Source organism: Synchiropus splendidus, chromosome 12 (assembly GCF_027744825.2).
Source record: "Synchiropus splendidus isolate RoL2022-P1 chromosome 12, RoL_Sspl_1.0, whole genome shotgun sequence".
In the NCBI taxonomy this organism is placed as follows: Eukaryota; Metazoa; Chordata; class Actinopteri; order Syngnathiformes; family Callionymidae; genus Synchiropus; species Synchiropus splendidus.
In genome coordinates, this window is record NC_071345.1 from 12,112,787 (window position 1) to 12,126,308 (window position 13,522).

The following is a 13,522-nucleotide window of genomic DNA, read 5'->3' on the forward strand; positions in this document are numbered from 1 at the left end:
TCACTCCAGATTAAGTCGCACATAGATTAACGTTGGTGACAGTGACTTCCCAGTTGACAAGCAATTTTAAGCACACGTAGGTAGAGCTCCACTCACAGGGTGGAACAACGGAGAACTTCATACTCGATAAAAGTGTTACAAATAAATGAAAGTTTATTCCACAGAACAGCAAAATGTTTGTTCCCTTCCAATGCTCTCTGATTAGAGTTATAAATAAATCACAGAAATGCAAGAACTATATGTTGTCAACAGTCAGATAGACTTATAAAATAGAAACCATTTTCCCTGCAATGTTAAAGCTGAGGTCCAACAGAGTGAGTTTTCAACCGCACGACCGTGAGGCACTGATAAATCCAGACAGTCTTGCAAGTCAGTGTGGCATCAATACATTCTGATATGTTTCAAAGTCACTGGCTCTCGAGCTCCATTTACATTGAAAGGTCTTGTAAGTGAGGGGGAAAACTATGAGGGGTTCTTGGTCCCTTTAGACTTGGGTTAGAAAGTGGTCTATCAACAAGGAGAGTCCACACGTTCCATGGCGTCTTCCATCTCGTCCATCTCCCTCTCACAGTCTTCACAGCCCTCTGGTCCGCAGCCTCCCACCAAGACCAGTGTGGGGACGTCCCCATTGCCCATTCCCACTACGCCGCCGTTCTGAGCCCAGGCCACGTCCATCATGCCGTCCGGACACTGTAATAGGCCACTGACGGAGTAGAGCCCGCCCCCGGGGACCACCTCCTCATAGGACGGGGCATGAGTGGTAGCTCTAGCTTCTTCCAGGCGCAACCTCTGCCTGCGACGTCTCTCGATAATGGTCTTGGTGTAGGAGTTGAGCGTCACCACGGCGGCCCCCATACAGCAGCTGAAGGACACCCAGGCAAGGCTAGAAGAAAGGAAGAACATTAGACTTTTTCCAAACACACTTGGATTGTCATGTTAACCTGGACAAGCTCGGATGGGTGGAGAGGTCCGGGCGACACAGCAACCATGGACACAAACACACATCTTCCAATACCTTCCAGACCCCAGCTTGTAAGCAACAGATGGAAGATGAATGGATGGATCGAGAGAGCAGCCAGTTGGCGTAAATGATTCATGGTGATGGGAAGCAGTGCATCGATTGGATAGCATCCACTTACGCAAATGACCAGCCATAGTCCCATGTCTGAGGCCTCCAGTCCTTCGGTCCCACTATGACGGTCATCTGAAACACAGTTGTGTACATCATGTGGGCCACCATCCCGAGAAGACCTGGAGGACAGTAAGGAAAAGTTAGAGTCTAAACCAAAAGCTGCAGCGCGGCAGCTTTGCTAGAGTTCCCGACTCACCCGACAGAACGGTACATATCGCTGCATACGCATTGATTTTAAGAGCGTGCATTTCTTTATGAGCGCACAACACTTCCAGCCACATCAGCAGGAAGCCCATTCCCAGCAGGCCGATGTAGGTGAACTCTGAGATGACGGACAACCAGAGAACGCCTGCCAAACCCAGTCCAAGAGGAACAGTCACATTTCTCTATGGAGCAGTTGCATCGTGAAACTCTTACCTTGAGTTTCCCCGGGAGTTAAATCTATGAAGCTCCTGCATACCTCACCTGCCAAGAGCGATAACCAGGTTAGAAATGACACTTGAGCAGAACTTTTCTTTTTGGCTTGTGTGGGCTGAGTGTCAGGATTACCCTCCACCCTCCCATCAACATGGCTGCTGCGGACACATCTTAGCTCGCAGCTTGGTCTTCTGTCAGACACCCTCAGCATCTAGTCTTTGACGGTGATCTCTTCTGGCAAACTCTACTCCGTGTTTTGACTGTCGGCAGTGGGACTGGGACAAAGCGCTAACCTGGATTACCGCACTAGACGGAGGCCAAGAGCTGGACTGAGGGGAAGTCTGTCTGACATCATGAGCAGCAGCAGCACAACTGAAAGGACTGTTTCTCACTTACCGTCATTGTGTTTCTCGCAGCTCTCCCAAAAGCCTGTGTGGAAGTATCTAAACGCGAACTTGTCCTCCCCTGTCTCCCAGATGTAATGGACAGCATTGGCCAACTGTCTCTGTCTGATCTTCGCAAGCTCTTCTCTTCTGGCAGGCGACAGAGTCCGATTGAAGGGGTTCGGAGTTGGACTTTCTGTGAGGCAAAACCAGCACAAATGTTTTTTCTTTAACATTTATTATGAGTAGTAAGGGAAGGGAAAAGAAATAGAAAATTGACACGAAGTGATGCTTATCTCAAATTATTCTCATCACTTGAGCTGATCAAAGTCCAAGTAATAAATAATAATAATAATGAAAATAGATAATAAACAGGCGATGTTCAGGGATGTTTTTCGCGACACAATGGCCAGAGTTTCCACTACTCTGAATGCGTTTGAAATTCTTACAGAAATATTTTCAAGACATTAAAAGAGCTTTAGTTTAAATAAGGTGATATAAAAACTTGAATGTAGCCACCATCATGATTTATAGCGCTAGTCAGACCGATGCAAAACAAACAATATTTTGTTGTTTAAATGTGTGTATGTAAGTAATATACCAAATTCATTCAAATTGAAAAATGTGGCTTCTTGTGGCAAATAGTCTTATACCATTAAACTGCGATTATCAAGTACTATAACATTCTTTTGAGATCCTGGGTCACTGATCCTGGGTCAATTGTCTCTATTTCGGAAAGCCAGGAGTTGAGAAAAAAAGAGTTCTTGTTCAACTTTTGATGAGAATCTTTTGTACAAACAGAACAAGCTCAGAGGAACCAGGACACTTTACCCTGGTTCTAAAGAAGCTCCTGGTTCATCCACATTTGCATGCTGTTCCAGATTATGTGAGAACACCCCGCACACAAGCAACACCCTGTGACACCTTCTTCAAACTTTTGCTCTATGCAGTCTATGTACCACATGTGAGTAGAAATATGTGGCAGGGAGTCGAGAAGGTCAGACAGAATGGTTGAACGGTTTAAAAGGGTCATTTTGATGCAACTGCAGTTACAAACCTGCAGCAGCCCTCAACCCTACTGTATCAAGCAAGTATGTCCTCTCTGTGCTTGTTGACTGTAGGTTTACTCTGGGCACTTTGGTTGCCTCCCACACTCCAAAAACATACAGAATTGAGTACTCTAAACTGTCTGTCGGTGTGTGGGAATAGTTGTCTCAGTGTTGCCTGGTCAGTGCGTCCCTTGATTCTCGCCCAAAAGTAGCTGGCATAGGCTCCCCCGCAAGCCTCGGATTAGAGGATAAAAAAAGCTAATACACTTCTCAAAGCATATCAGCACGTGATGAAAATATGATCCCAAACAGCCAATGTTTTTTTCAAATTGAAGTTCATTGTTTCGCTGGCAGAGTAAGATCTTTAAGACCATCATGGGAACGAAGCTTGATACCATGGGAATCCAGTAAACAATTATGGCTGACAAGGATGGCAACAAATATGGAACATCCCTCAATTTTTGCTTTAAAATTCTTGCTTTGAAAACTAGTACAATGCTAGTTGACCAGTAATAGTGTTCACGTGATGGTTAAAAAATGTATTCATCTTTAACAATTCATTGTTTCACACCTTTTATGGGATGGCTGTACGTCTAGTCATTACAGCTGACCTTTGACATTTAGCTTTCGTGTGGTTTGATTGGATTTCATCTTACATACACCAACGACTTCACCAGAGAAATAATGAGAAAAAACAATCATGTGTTTCGCAGAGCAACGTAGGGCAGAATCCCTCCGTCCAGCTGAGGTATATCCTTTTAAAATGAGTACAAGGTGATTCACTTTTACACTTTTTGTGCAGTAAACCTGTCAACCCCAGAGAGGATTAAAGATATCTGTCAGAAAAATAGTCAGAAGCAGAGAGAAGGCCATGTTAAACCTTCAGGAGCTGACCTCAAACCATCAGATTAAGACTAATCCACAATTAAGTCCACTGTCGGACCAAGGTGCAGGGCCCAAAAATAGATGAATACATATAAAAGAATACCAAGGACAAAGAGTTCGCTGTGGGTGGGGAAGCCTGACGGGTCATCCTTGTTCAGGGTCAGATTGGTTTAAGGTATTAGTCGCTTGTTGGAACAGAGAGCAGAGACCATCAAGTGTAGTCAGGGAAGGAAAAAGAAATAGAAAATTCACATGAAGTGATGCTTTTCTCAAATTATCCTCATCACTTGAGATGATCAAAGTCCAAATAACAACAACAACAACAACAACAACAACAACAACAACAACAACAACTTTATTATTATTATTATTATTATGATAATAATAATAATAATGAAAATAAATAATAAACAGGGAATGTACATTATGGACTTCACATGATCTACTGCGGCAAATGGGGAAATGGGGCATATATATATATATATATATATATATATATATATATATATATATATATATATATATATATATATATATATATATATATATATATATATAGATAGATGCATATATAGAGATAAAGGTAAAACTGGAAGTCTGCAGTCCTGACTTCACTACGGGAACACACCCCTCCAAAGTGCCCCATTTGCTGCAGTAGATCATGTGAAGTCCATAATGTAGAGTATGTCAAAACAAAATATTTAAACGTGCATAGTGGAACTATGTATAGGCACGTTTGCACGATACTAAAAAGGGGAATTAAAATGCAGGGAGCCTGGACTCTCCCCAAGAGAAAGAGTGAGAGGCTCAGCCAACTGGAGGTAAATAATGCTGCACCACAGGAAGTCAGGCGGATGGTGGATCAGACATCTTGTCAAGATGTCTCCAAGGTGGCTGCTTGGTGAGGCATTCAAGGCATGGCATATTAAACTGACATGAGGGAACACGTCAGTTCTCCTCAGGTTAGAAGCCTCTACACTTGATGCCCCAGCTGTACCCCAACCGTGTGAAGGCAGGGGAATGAATTAAAAAAACACCCAATACTTTTAAATTAGAATGTATAATGATTGGCACCTCCAAGGTTCCTAGGTTTGGGCTCCAAAAGCCAAACACAGCTTCTATGTTGGATCATGGGTAAGGTCTGATTAGTTGGCCGACCAAACTAACCGATAAAAGCACGCTGGATGTGTTTGCGGGCACTTTTTGTCATTCAGTCTCTATTTCAGGTCCCAGTCAAAGTGAATCATAGGTCAACCTAAATGAAAAGTAAGATCAAGCAAACCAAGAGGTTGTTTTTTTTTTTTTTGGCAGCATGAACAAATGCAGGGGCTTCGTGACAGGTTTCATGTAAAGACAGAGTTCCTTATTCACTATATTAGGGCCACAAGCACATTCAGAAATGATTGTGACTTCAGCAGGAGGATGTGATTCAAAGAGCTCTCAGTACCTGTGGTGTATGGCTCGCTGTTGTTCTGACCGCAGTTCTTCATCTTGACAGGCGACAGGCAGAGGGGCTTCACCACCTTGTGTGTTCCCTCGCACCAGTAGGAGGTGCACAGGGCCAGGATGGAAAGGGCCAGAGCCAGAGAGGTTAAGGTCAGGGAGAGCAGGGAGCGGGAGCGTCTTGACAAACTCTCCAGCATGGCCTCACTGTGGGAGGGGAAGGAGGCGGGGTCGCGGTGCCAGCAGAGGGCAGATTTTTGAGATTTGGACGACAGCTTCAGAAGGAGGAACAGATGTTTGGGTTTGCTCTTAAATGCCAATGGTCTGCCAGGTTTAAATGGGCCTACGAGAGTGATGTAACTACAGCAGCAAAGCCATGAGTGTAAAGTCAGCCAGATTAAAAGCAGGAGGACGGAGAGGGTGGAGGGGGGCTCGGGATAAGATGCTCCAGGGTTGATGCACGTGGGAAAGCACAGATGGACAGAATGAAACAAGTGAACAAGAGGAGATTTAGGTGGATCCCCATTCCCTGTGGGCATCAACAGGGAGACGTGAGGACTCGACAGGAAGCTGCTTATATTGGTTCCAATATGTCTAATTATTAGATGAATACAGCAGCAGCAGCAGTGATGAAACGTATCGTAGAGGATTTCCAGGTTACAAGTCGGCTAAAATTGGTATAGTACAACGACAATCTATCGCCCCATGATGAAGAAACTCTGGGCTTTTACTGAGCCACAGACTAAAACAGCAAACCAGCCCTGCATGTTCTCTATAGTGCTGAAGAATTACATTCATTATATTGAAGTGAAATGGACTCTGACCATGTCTGCTGGCTGTTGCTGATGTCCGTCACCCGGACAGCCCCTGGCAGAACAGCAGACGGACAGATAAATGAATAAATCCTGGACCCAAGATAAAAACAATGGAATATCACATCATAGTCATTGGAGCTAGTGAAGTTTTGAGACTGAAGATAATAATCTTGGTGATGGTTGAGAGGTTGAGGGAAAGAAGAGTTCCCAGAATGAATGTGATTTCAGTGCTACATTTTACAGTAGACGGTGAGGTCTGCCGTGGACACCAAGTGTTCTCCAGCTAACCTGAGACCCTGCCACGGGTTCACAGCTCCCACCAAACTGACCTTAGAAGGAGCAGAAGTCTGAATAATAAGTTCAATAAGTAAAAGTAATAATAATCGCAAGTGAACGGACACAACTTAAAATGAGGTGGTGCAGCATCTAGTAGTATACTGAGCTGTAAATACTGGCACGAATTATATGAGAATCAAAGAAAGGATCAAATAGTTTGAGCATGTCATATTATTATCTAGTGCTTCCAGATGTTCAGACTTCTGCCAAAGCCAACTTAAATGATGTTGTTTGTGTATTTCCTTAAAAAATATATGGAAATTAGAAAACCTATGTATAAGAATGCTTGATGTTTGAGTTTTAAATGTAGTCATTCATAGTTTTATAGCAATTCATTGATCCATTTCTCACCTGTCATACTCACCTCCCAAAGGAAAAAGAAATGTATTTGATACATTATAAATGTATGCAGCAGAAGAAACTGTTACGTCACCGTAAATATAAACTTGAACTCTTTAATGTAAATATATAAAAGACTACTTTAAATTTAGAAACTCACCAAAACCCTAAGTGCAATGCTCCGAGTGTTCTGGGTCGTCTCCTGCAAAAATCCAGACAGGATCATCTCTGTCCCAATTAAAAAAATCCACATAAGGTTGGTCTCTTCATCTTGAGCAGAATCTCCATGACACTGGTGTCCTCATCTTTGCCCCGGCATCTGTCAGCAGTGCTCCTCTCCTCCTCATGAGCATCCGTGAGTCTTACCTCTCCCTCGCTGTTAATCCACTTGGCCAACACTCTGGCGTGGAAGTGAGAGTGACAGCGTCGGTCCCCCCGCACCACTGCACTGCTGCGCCTTCACTTTTCTGTCCTTCTATCTTTTAATCCTTCCAAAGTCCCTCTGTTGCTCCCCATCTTCATTTCTTACCAGTGGTTCGAACAACAACAACAACAAAATCTAGTAACGCCGAAAGACACACAGAAGTGAGAAATATGTTTGATTTGATTTATTTACAACATGTACAAGATATAAAAAGACACATTATGAGCAGGCTGTGATGTTCCAGATGTGTCTCAACCCCACGCCTGGGACTTGCAATAATGTAAAACCAACTTGCCGTCACTGCCGAAACACTGAAAGACAGACAGAAAAAAAACACACACACAAGAGCTGATTAGATTTGGAACCGGCAAGTAGTGAGAGAGAGGGGATGTTCAACAGTCCACTTAATGCTGGACTTTGGGGTCTTAACTGTCTTTTATCTGGACATTAATCAGTGGTGAAGGATTTGGACAAATGAGGCTCCCTTATGCTGGCGCCCTCTCCTGGTTATGACAGTCCATCGCTCTGCTGGACCATAACTAAAAACTGTGTTCGCCTTTCGCTGTCAAATGCAGAAATTGAATTCCATTGTGCGCTGCTACATACATTTTGTCACCATGTGGATCCTAAGAGATACTAAACCATCTTTGTGTCGTCCCGTAGGGCTGCAAGCAACAACTATTTTACATCGTACTCATGAGAACAGTGTTGTGACGAGTCACATCTGCCTGTAAATTGTCACAAACATTAGTTATGTGTTAAATTACAACCATCTTGGCAGCCGACTAGTCCCCATTATATTTACGATTCGTCAACTTGTTGGCATATGATGTTTATGACGGGATGACGAACACCATTTATAGTATTGTAAATAGTAAACACTTGTATCGTGTCAAGTGCTCTTGTTTACATACTTAACATTTTAATGGCAATAATTAAATATAGTTTGAATGGTTTGCTGTCCCGACAGTCGACTATAGTTGACTATAATGGAGTCATTGCAGCCCTCTAGTTTTCACATGTCCATCAATACACCTTCATATCTGAATGATCCATTTCAAAAATAATAATCATAAATTTGAGGTACATTAGTGCCAGTGCCGTGTATATAGTCGCTGGCGCACTGCTTGCCTTTCTCAGATGGTTCCCATTGCAGACAGGCTGGTTGAAACTGTGACAACTTCCAGTTATATAGATTAACATTTCCAATAGCAACATCAAATATTAAATAGAAAATGACAATATCGATATAATAACGATAATATCAACCTGTTATACGTATGCAACCTTCATAGTGATCAGTGTAAAATAAAAACTACTAATACAGAAAGTACAACTACCTCTATAAATGGATGGCAAAAAGGAAGTTAGGGTAAAAAAAAAAAAAACAATTCAGTTAAAATTTGAGATAGAAAAAATATTCAGCGAAACAAAACTTTGATAATGTGAAAAAAAAATGACAGCAAAAAGTCTCTGGAAGGTCAAAACTAACACAAGCAAGAAAGGCATGTAAATGCTAACAAAACAGTTTAAATGCTGCATTAAGGAATTAATTCCACAAGACACAAAACATCCACATATTCCATCACTTACTAAAAATTAAGAATATATTACAAAAAATGCATTAATGAAGGTACGAAATACTACTTTATATCTTATTTGAATGTTAGGTTTGGTGTAAATGTTAGTGGCAAGGAAAAAAAACTGTAAAATAATGCATATAAATCAGGATCCCAGGAAAGCCAGCCATTGTGCAGTGAATGCATCATGTTTCCGACAAATATTTGAAGTGGTTGAACATTTTAATTTAATGAAATTAAGGACAGGATATTAAGGATATGAAGTTGGTACTCACATCAAAAAGTGTTCCCACTTCTTGGTCTGGTGACGGAGAAAAAGACTGGTTCACGTAGATGAACTGAAATGATAAAATAACACAATGAATGGGAAGTGTGCTTCGAAAGCGTGCTATTAGTTTAACTAACCAATGATTTAACCTACCAGTTGCTCATTTGCATCCATTTTAAGGAAGCGAGCGATGAACTGAGAGAGTGAGATCACTGTCCTTCCTCTGTCCACCGCCCATTTTTTTGTTTTCATTATTGGAGTGTCGCCCACAGCTTTTAAAAGCACGTCAACTGTAAGAAAAAAAAGGAACAGATTTTGCAATTTCCAATTCAATCTAGTATAAAAGACGGTATCCATTTTATCCATATTCAGTCAAAAGCAAAACCAAGAAAGTTGAAATTTATGAAACATTTTGAATTATCATTAACGTAAATATTGATTTACAATGAATTATGATGAATTATGACGTTATGCATACCTGTAGAATGGACTGCTTCAGATATGAATCACCACCTATTAATTTTGAGTCATACATAGGTTTTACTAAAAGTAATTTCATTAACTGTAGGGACAAATAAAGGACATTTAACAATATTAGCTAACACCATATTAGTAAAACACCGACTTTTGAAACATTTAAGAACTAAATCACGTTACGACTTAAGAAAACGACAATTTCACAAGTCGTCATAGGCATACATGACGATTGAATAACCGAATATTTATAATATATATTACGCGTTTTCATAATCAGAGACCAGTCAAGAATTTGTGACCTAATAGCATTAGCTTTCCTTAGCGCTCCAAAACAACTACACCACGTGAGAAAATTCTGAATGCGCATTGGTCACAATGACGTTGTCACATCATCCTATTGGTCGAAATATGTGTCAGTACACTGACATGCGACATAAACCCGGAACTGCCTTCATCTCGACAATACCGAAACGAAGCGTAGAGTTTCTTAATCCCATTCTGTAAATAAAAGTCTTTATCAACTGACGTACTTTTCTTCTTGTCTTCACTTGCCCCTGCGTCACTTGGTGGCGACTGCGCATCCTCCTTCTGCGTTTCTGTTGGGGACTCGGCATTGTCAGACATCTTCGGCTGGAGAGAAGTGGGTGCATCTGTTCCTACGACACCATTGGCCCACAACTTCGGTTTTCTATTTGTTATCGCAAACGTCAATAACTTACATAGACGTTTCTATTGGGTCATGGGTTGCGTGGGGCGGTGCTAAGGAGTGACAGAGTTCAGTGTGCCTGTTCTTCTGCTGCATGCTAGGTAACTTTGTTCTTTTGGAAGTATTCTATTGACATTCATGGCGTTATCGATTGTGTTTTCCAAATATGATGAATTTAGATTTGCTTGGTAACGCTTTTAATCATCTTGTATGTTCTTATGTGTTATTTTTTTTACAAACACAGGTGTCTTCTCGGAGCTGCAGGCGTTGTTATTTCGGACAATAAAACGATTCCAACAAAAATAACTTTCAAGTAAGTGAACAAGTTTGTCGAGCTTTGTCAGCACTTTCAGACGTGCATCCAGATGAGATGACTGTCAATGATCGTAATGACGTAAATTGAATTAAAAGCTCATGGTGATGCATTCAAATAACTCAGGGCGTTATACTCCCACCTGTTATGCTCAATCGTAATTTGTATTTAAACCCTGCGTGCATTTGTTCCTGTCCTGTTTAAAAGTGGCAAGCTACTTGAATCCCACCCTCAGTTTGTTTTTGCAGTGGCAGCCATCGGGAGACTGTCCACCAAGGATGCAGTTCTCTTCCTGTGTGACATGCAGGAGAAGTTCCGGCCCAACATTTTCCAGTTCACCAACATTGTCAGCAATGCATCAAGACTCCTCCAGGTCAGTGGGTGAAGCGCTCACCCACACACACCACACACAACTTGGTAATAAACCTGGTCCACTGCATCTCCTCCAGGCCAGCCGTATCCTAGGTATCCCCCCCATTTTAACAGAGCAGTACCCTAAGGGCCTGGGCCCCACGGTGCCGGAGCTGGGAGCAGAGGGTCTGAAGGCTCACGCTAAAACCTCCTTCACCATGATGAGTGAAGACGTGGAGAAGGAGCTCCAAGCCCTTGGAAACCCCAAACAGGCCATTCTGTGTGGAATTGAGGCGCATGCTTGTATCGCGGTAAGACTGAATTACTGCATACAAAAACCTCATGAGAAAGGCTCACACTGCTGTCGGCTGCTGTGACAGGGCAATGATTTACAGGCTATATTCATCTTGACAGTGCAATGGAGCAAACCTCTAACTATTAACTAGAAAAGGTTAAAACAGGAGAGGTGGAATTTGATCTGTTGAGTTTTGCTCCACATAAAGTTGTATAATGAGCTTTTGCCTGGACCATACTGTTATTCTTTGTTTAGGGCTGGAAATGCCTGGAAATATTCCAAATATTTTGTGATATTGCTCACAATCAAAATTCATAATAACGGTTCTTATTACAGAATAAATTACTGTACGACACTTGAAATAGTAAAATAACTATGACTAGAAATAATCTTTTCCATCAATTATTTTTATTTTTTAATGTATTTTTAAATGCCAAGTTTATTTATAAAAAAATCATCCTACTTGATGCTGATGATTTCACAGTTCAACCACAAATAATTAATTTGATTTAATTAATTTGATATAGTTGCAAATGAAACAGCAAGACTTTATTATTCATTTCTTGACCATTGAGCTTCATTCAGTTCGGCCTCTGAAAAGACTTATTGGTCAAATGTTTGAAGTGTTTGAGTGAGAGTTAAGTTATTAATATTAAAATAGGTCTTTAAAGCTAAACATTTCTTTGACTTTTACTCCTGATTTGTGTTCCACTAGTGTACTACATTTGACCTGCTTGAAAAGGGAATGGAGGTCCATATTGTGGCGGATGCTGTTTCTTCTAGAAGGTAAAGACACTTCTGTTTCATCTCTGTTCCTCAGGTCAATATTGACTGTAGCAAAATGGGGAAAACCAGTTGAATTATAATCTTAATTCTTTTTATTAGTATTAGTTAATATTGTCTTTGGTTAGTTTTTTGTCTTTGTGGTTGAATAAGACCATGTCTTTTCTACCTCAGATGAAGAGTTACGTTCCAAGTAAGTGTTCCAGATTGTCCAATACTTCTTTTAAATGTTGTCTTTTCTGCAGCCAGACGGACCGTTTGTTTGCTCTGTCCCGGCTGAAGCAGAGCGGAGCCTTCCTCACCACCACAGAGGCCGTTCTGTTGCAGCTGGTCCAAGATGCCAAACACCCGAACTTTAAGGAGGTACTGTACTAGTTATGCTTGATCCTGGTCCAAGTGCACACTTGTGTTATTCAAGGCCAAGTTGCTGACTTTGTCTTTGCTATTTCCCTCTGCAAATCTCCTCAGAGTGACAGTGGAGTGTAACTTTTCAGTTTGGATTTGAGGAATCAAACCAGTTTTGATGAGCATGAAAATAGTTGCCCTGCTAGAGCTTTATGAATATATTGTTGGCTCAAATTTAAATTCAGAATTCACCTGCTGGCCAGCTCATTGTCATGCCCCACACCAGTTTTCCAGACTCTTTCCTACGTTAAGCTTGTGTTGGTGTTGGAACTTCAGCGCTTTAATGTAAAGAAAAGATGTGAGGAGTTCATGATTCAAGTTCAGAACATTGCCAAGTTTGTTTCATGAGTCAGTCTCGATGCTGGACCCCAATTTCAACACTAGTTAACAAGTGATCCTCATGCATTCTTAAGCACCACTGACCTTTCTACAGCGCAGACAGCACCACTGCACCCATGGCTTATAGACCGGTGCTGTTCATACATGAACAAGATCTATTTTCCTTCTTAAATGTAGTGGGTGTGGCTAATATTCCGGTCCGCTCTATAGAAATATTTTGACACTGGACTCAGAAAAGCTTTATTCTAAAATTATATTCCAATAATTAAAACAGAGGCTGATGTTTCTTCGAGGTCAGACTCCTATTTGCGGTATAGACTGTATTGGATGAACTCTTTTTGCTTGTCCTGCAACTTGGATACTTCGGGCACCTACCTAATTTGAGTGAATTCAACCTTGTTAAACTCTCCTGTCGGTTTCAGAAGATTCTCTACATGGTGATGCTGTCAGGCAGACATGTTTATTTGTGTTTCGGTTCAGTATCTCAGCTCCTGTTCTACGCGACGTTCACTGTCAGGGGTAATCTGTCTGTTTTTATTTCCAGATCCAGAAGCTTCTGGCGCACCAATCTCCTGACACGGGCCTCCTCGCCTTCTTCAGCGCCCTGTAGCCTCACACTCACTCTGCTTACCAAATAATGTACAAAATGCCCTCTCATACTACAAAAGCCAATGCTTCAATAAAGTTGAGCTGCTGCTTTCAATCTGCCTGCTTCAGTCTCGTGCACGACTCATGAAAGGCATGTCCCGGAGTGGAAAAAGTGAAGGGCTGAGAAACCTGAA

At 41.6% G+C, this 13,522-nt stretch overlaps 3 protein-coding genes across 7 annotated transcripts; 1 reads left to right on the forward strand and 2 right to left on the reverse strand.

The window, feature by feature from the left end:
* Positions 1-129: 129 nt before the first annotated feature.
* Positions 130-7,365, reverse strand: si:ch211-149k23.9 (germ cell-specific gene 1-like protein). 5 transcript variants are annotated; one of them, XM_053880708.1, is made up of 8 exons: positions 6,960-7,365; positions 6,134-6,176; positions 5,314-5,838; positions 1,946-2,128; positions 1,550-1,597; positions 1,329-1,481; positions 1,140-1,251; positions 130-883 (listed from the first exon to the last, which is right to left on the reverse strand). In XM_053880708.1, exons 3-8 carry the CDS (start codon positions 5,507-5,509, stop codon positions 511-513), a joined length of 1,065 nt encoding a protein of 354 aa, XP_053736683.1. In that variant the 5' UTR covers positions 5,510-5,838; positions 6,134-6,176; positions 6,960-7,365; the 3' UTR covers positions 130-510. The 5 variants fall into 5 exon arrangements, with proteins under 5 accessions (XP_053736683.1, XP_053736684.1, XP_053736680.1 ...); XM_053880709.1 differs by lacking the exon at positions 6,134-6,176; XM_053880705.1 differs by having other exon boundaries at positions 5,314-6,176.
* A 30-nt stretch (positions 7,366-7,395) lies between these two features.
* Positions 7,396-10,208, reverse strand: atg12 (ATG12 autophagy related 12 homolog (S. cerevisiae)). The gene is made up of 4 exons (XM_053880713.1): positions 10,079-10,208; positions 9,225-9,361; positions 9,079-9,141; positions 7,396-7,534 (listed from the first exon to the last, which is right to left on the reverse strand). Exons 1-4 carry the CDS (start codon positions 10,170-10,172, stop codon positions 7,475-7,477), a joined length of 354 nt encoding a protein of 117 aa, XP_053736688.1. The 5' UTR covers positions 10,173-10,208; the 3' UTR covers positions 7,396-7,474.
* A 91-nt stretch (positions 10,209-10,299) lies between these two features.
* isoc2 (isochorismatase domain containing 2) lies at positions 10,300-13,490 on the forward strand. The gene is made up of 7 exons (XM_053880780.1): positions 10,300-10,355; positions 10,499-10,567; positions 10,816-10,940; positions 11,017-11,229; positions 11,929-11,999; positions 12,242-12,359; positions 13,285-13,490. Coding segments are annotated over exons 2-7 (594 nt in total). The 5' UTR covers positions 10,300-10,355; positions 10,499-10,566; the 3' UTR covers positions 13,351-13,490.
* The last annotated feature ends 32 nt before the right edge of the window (positions 13,491-13,522 follow it).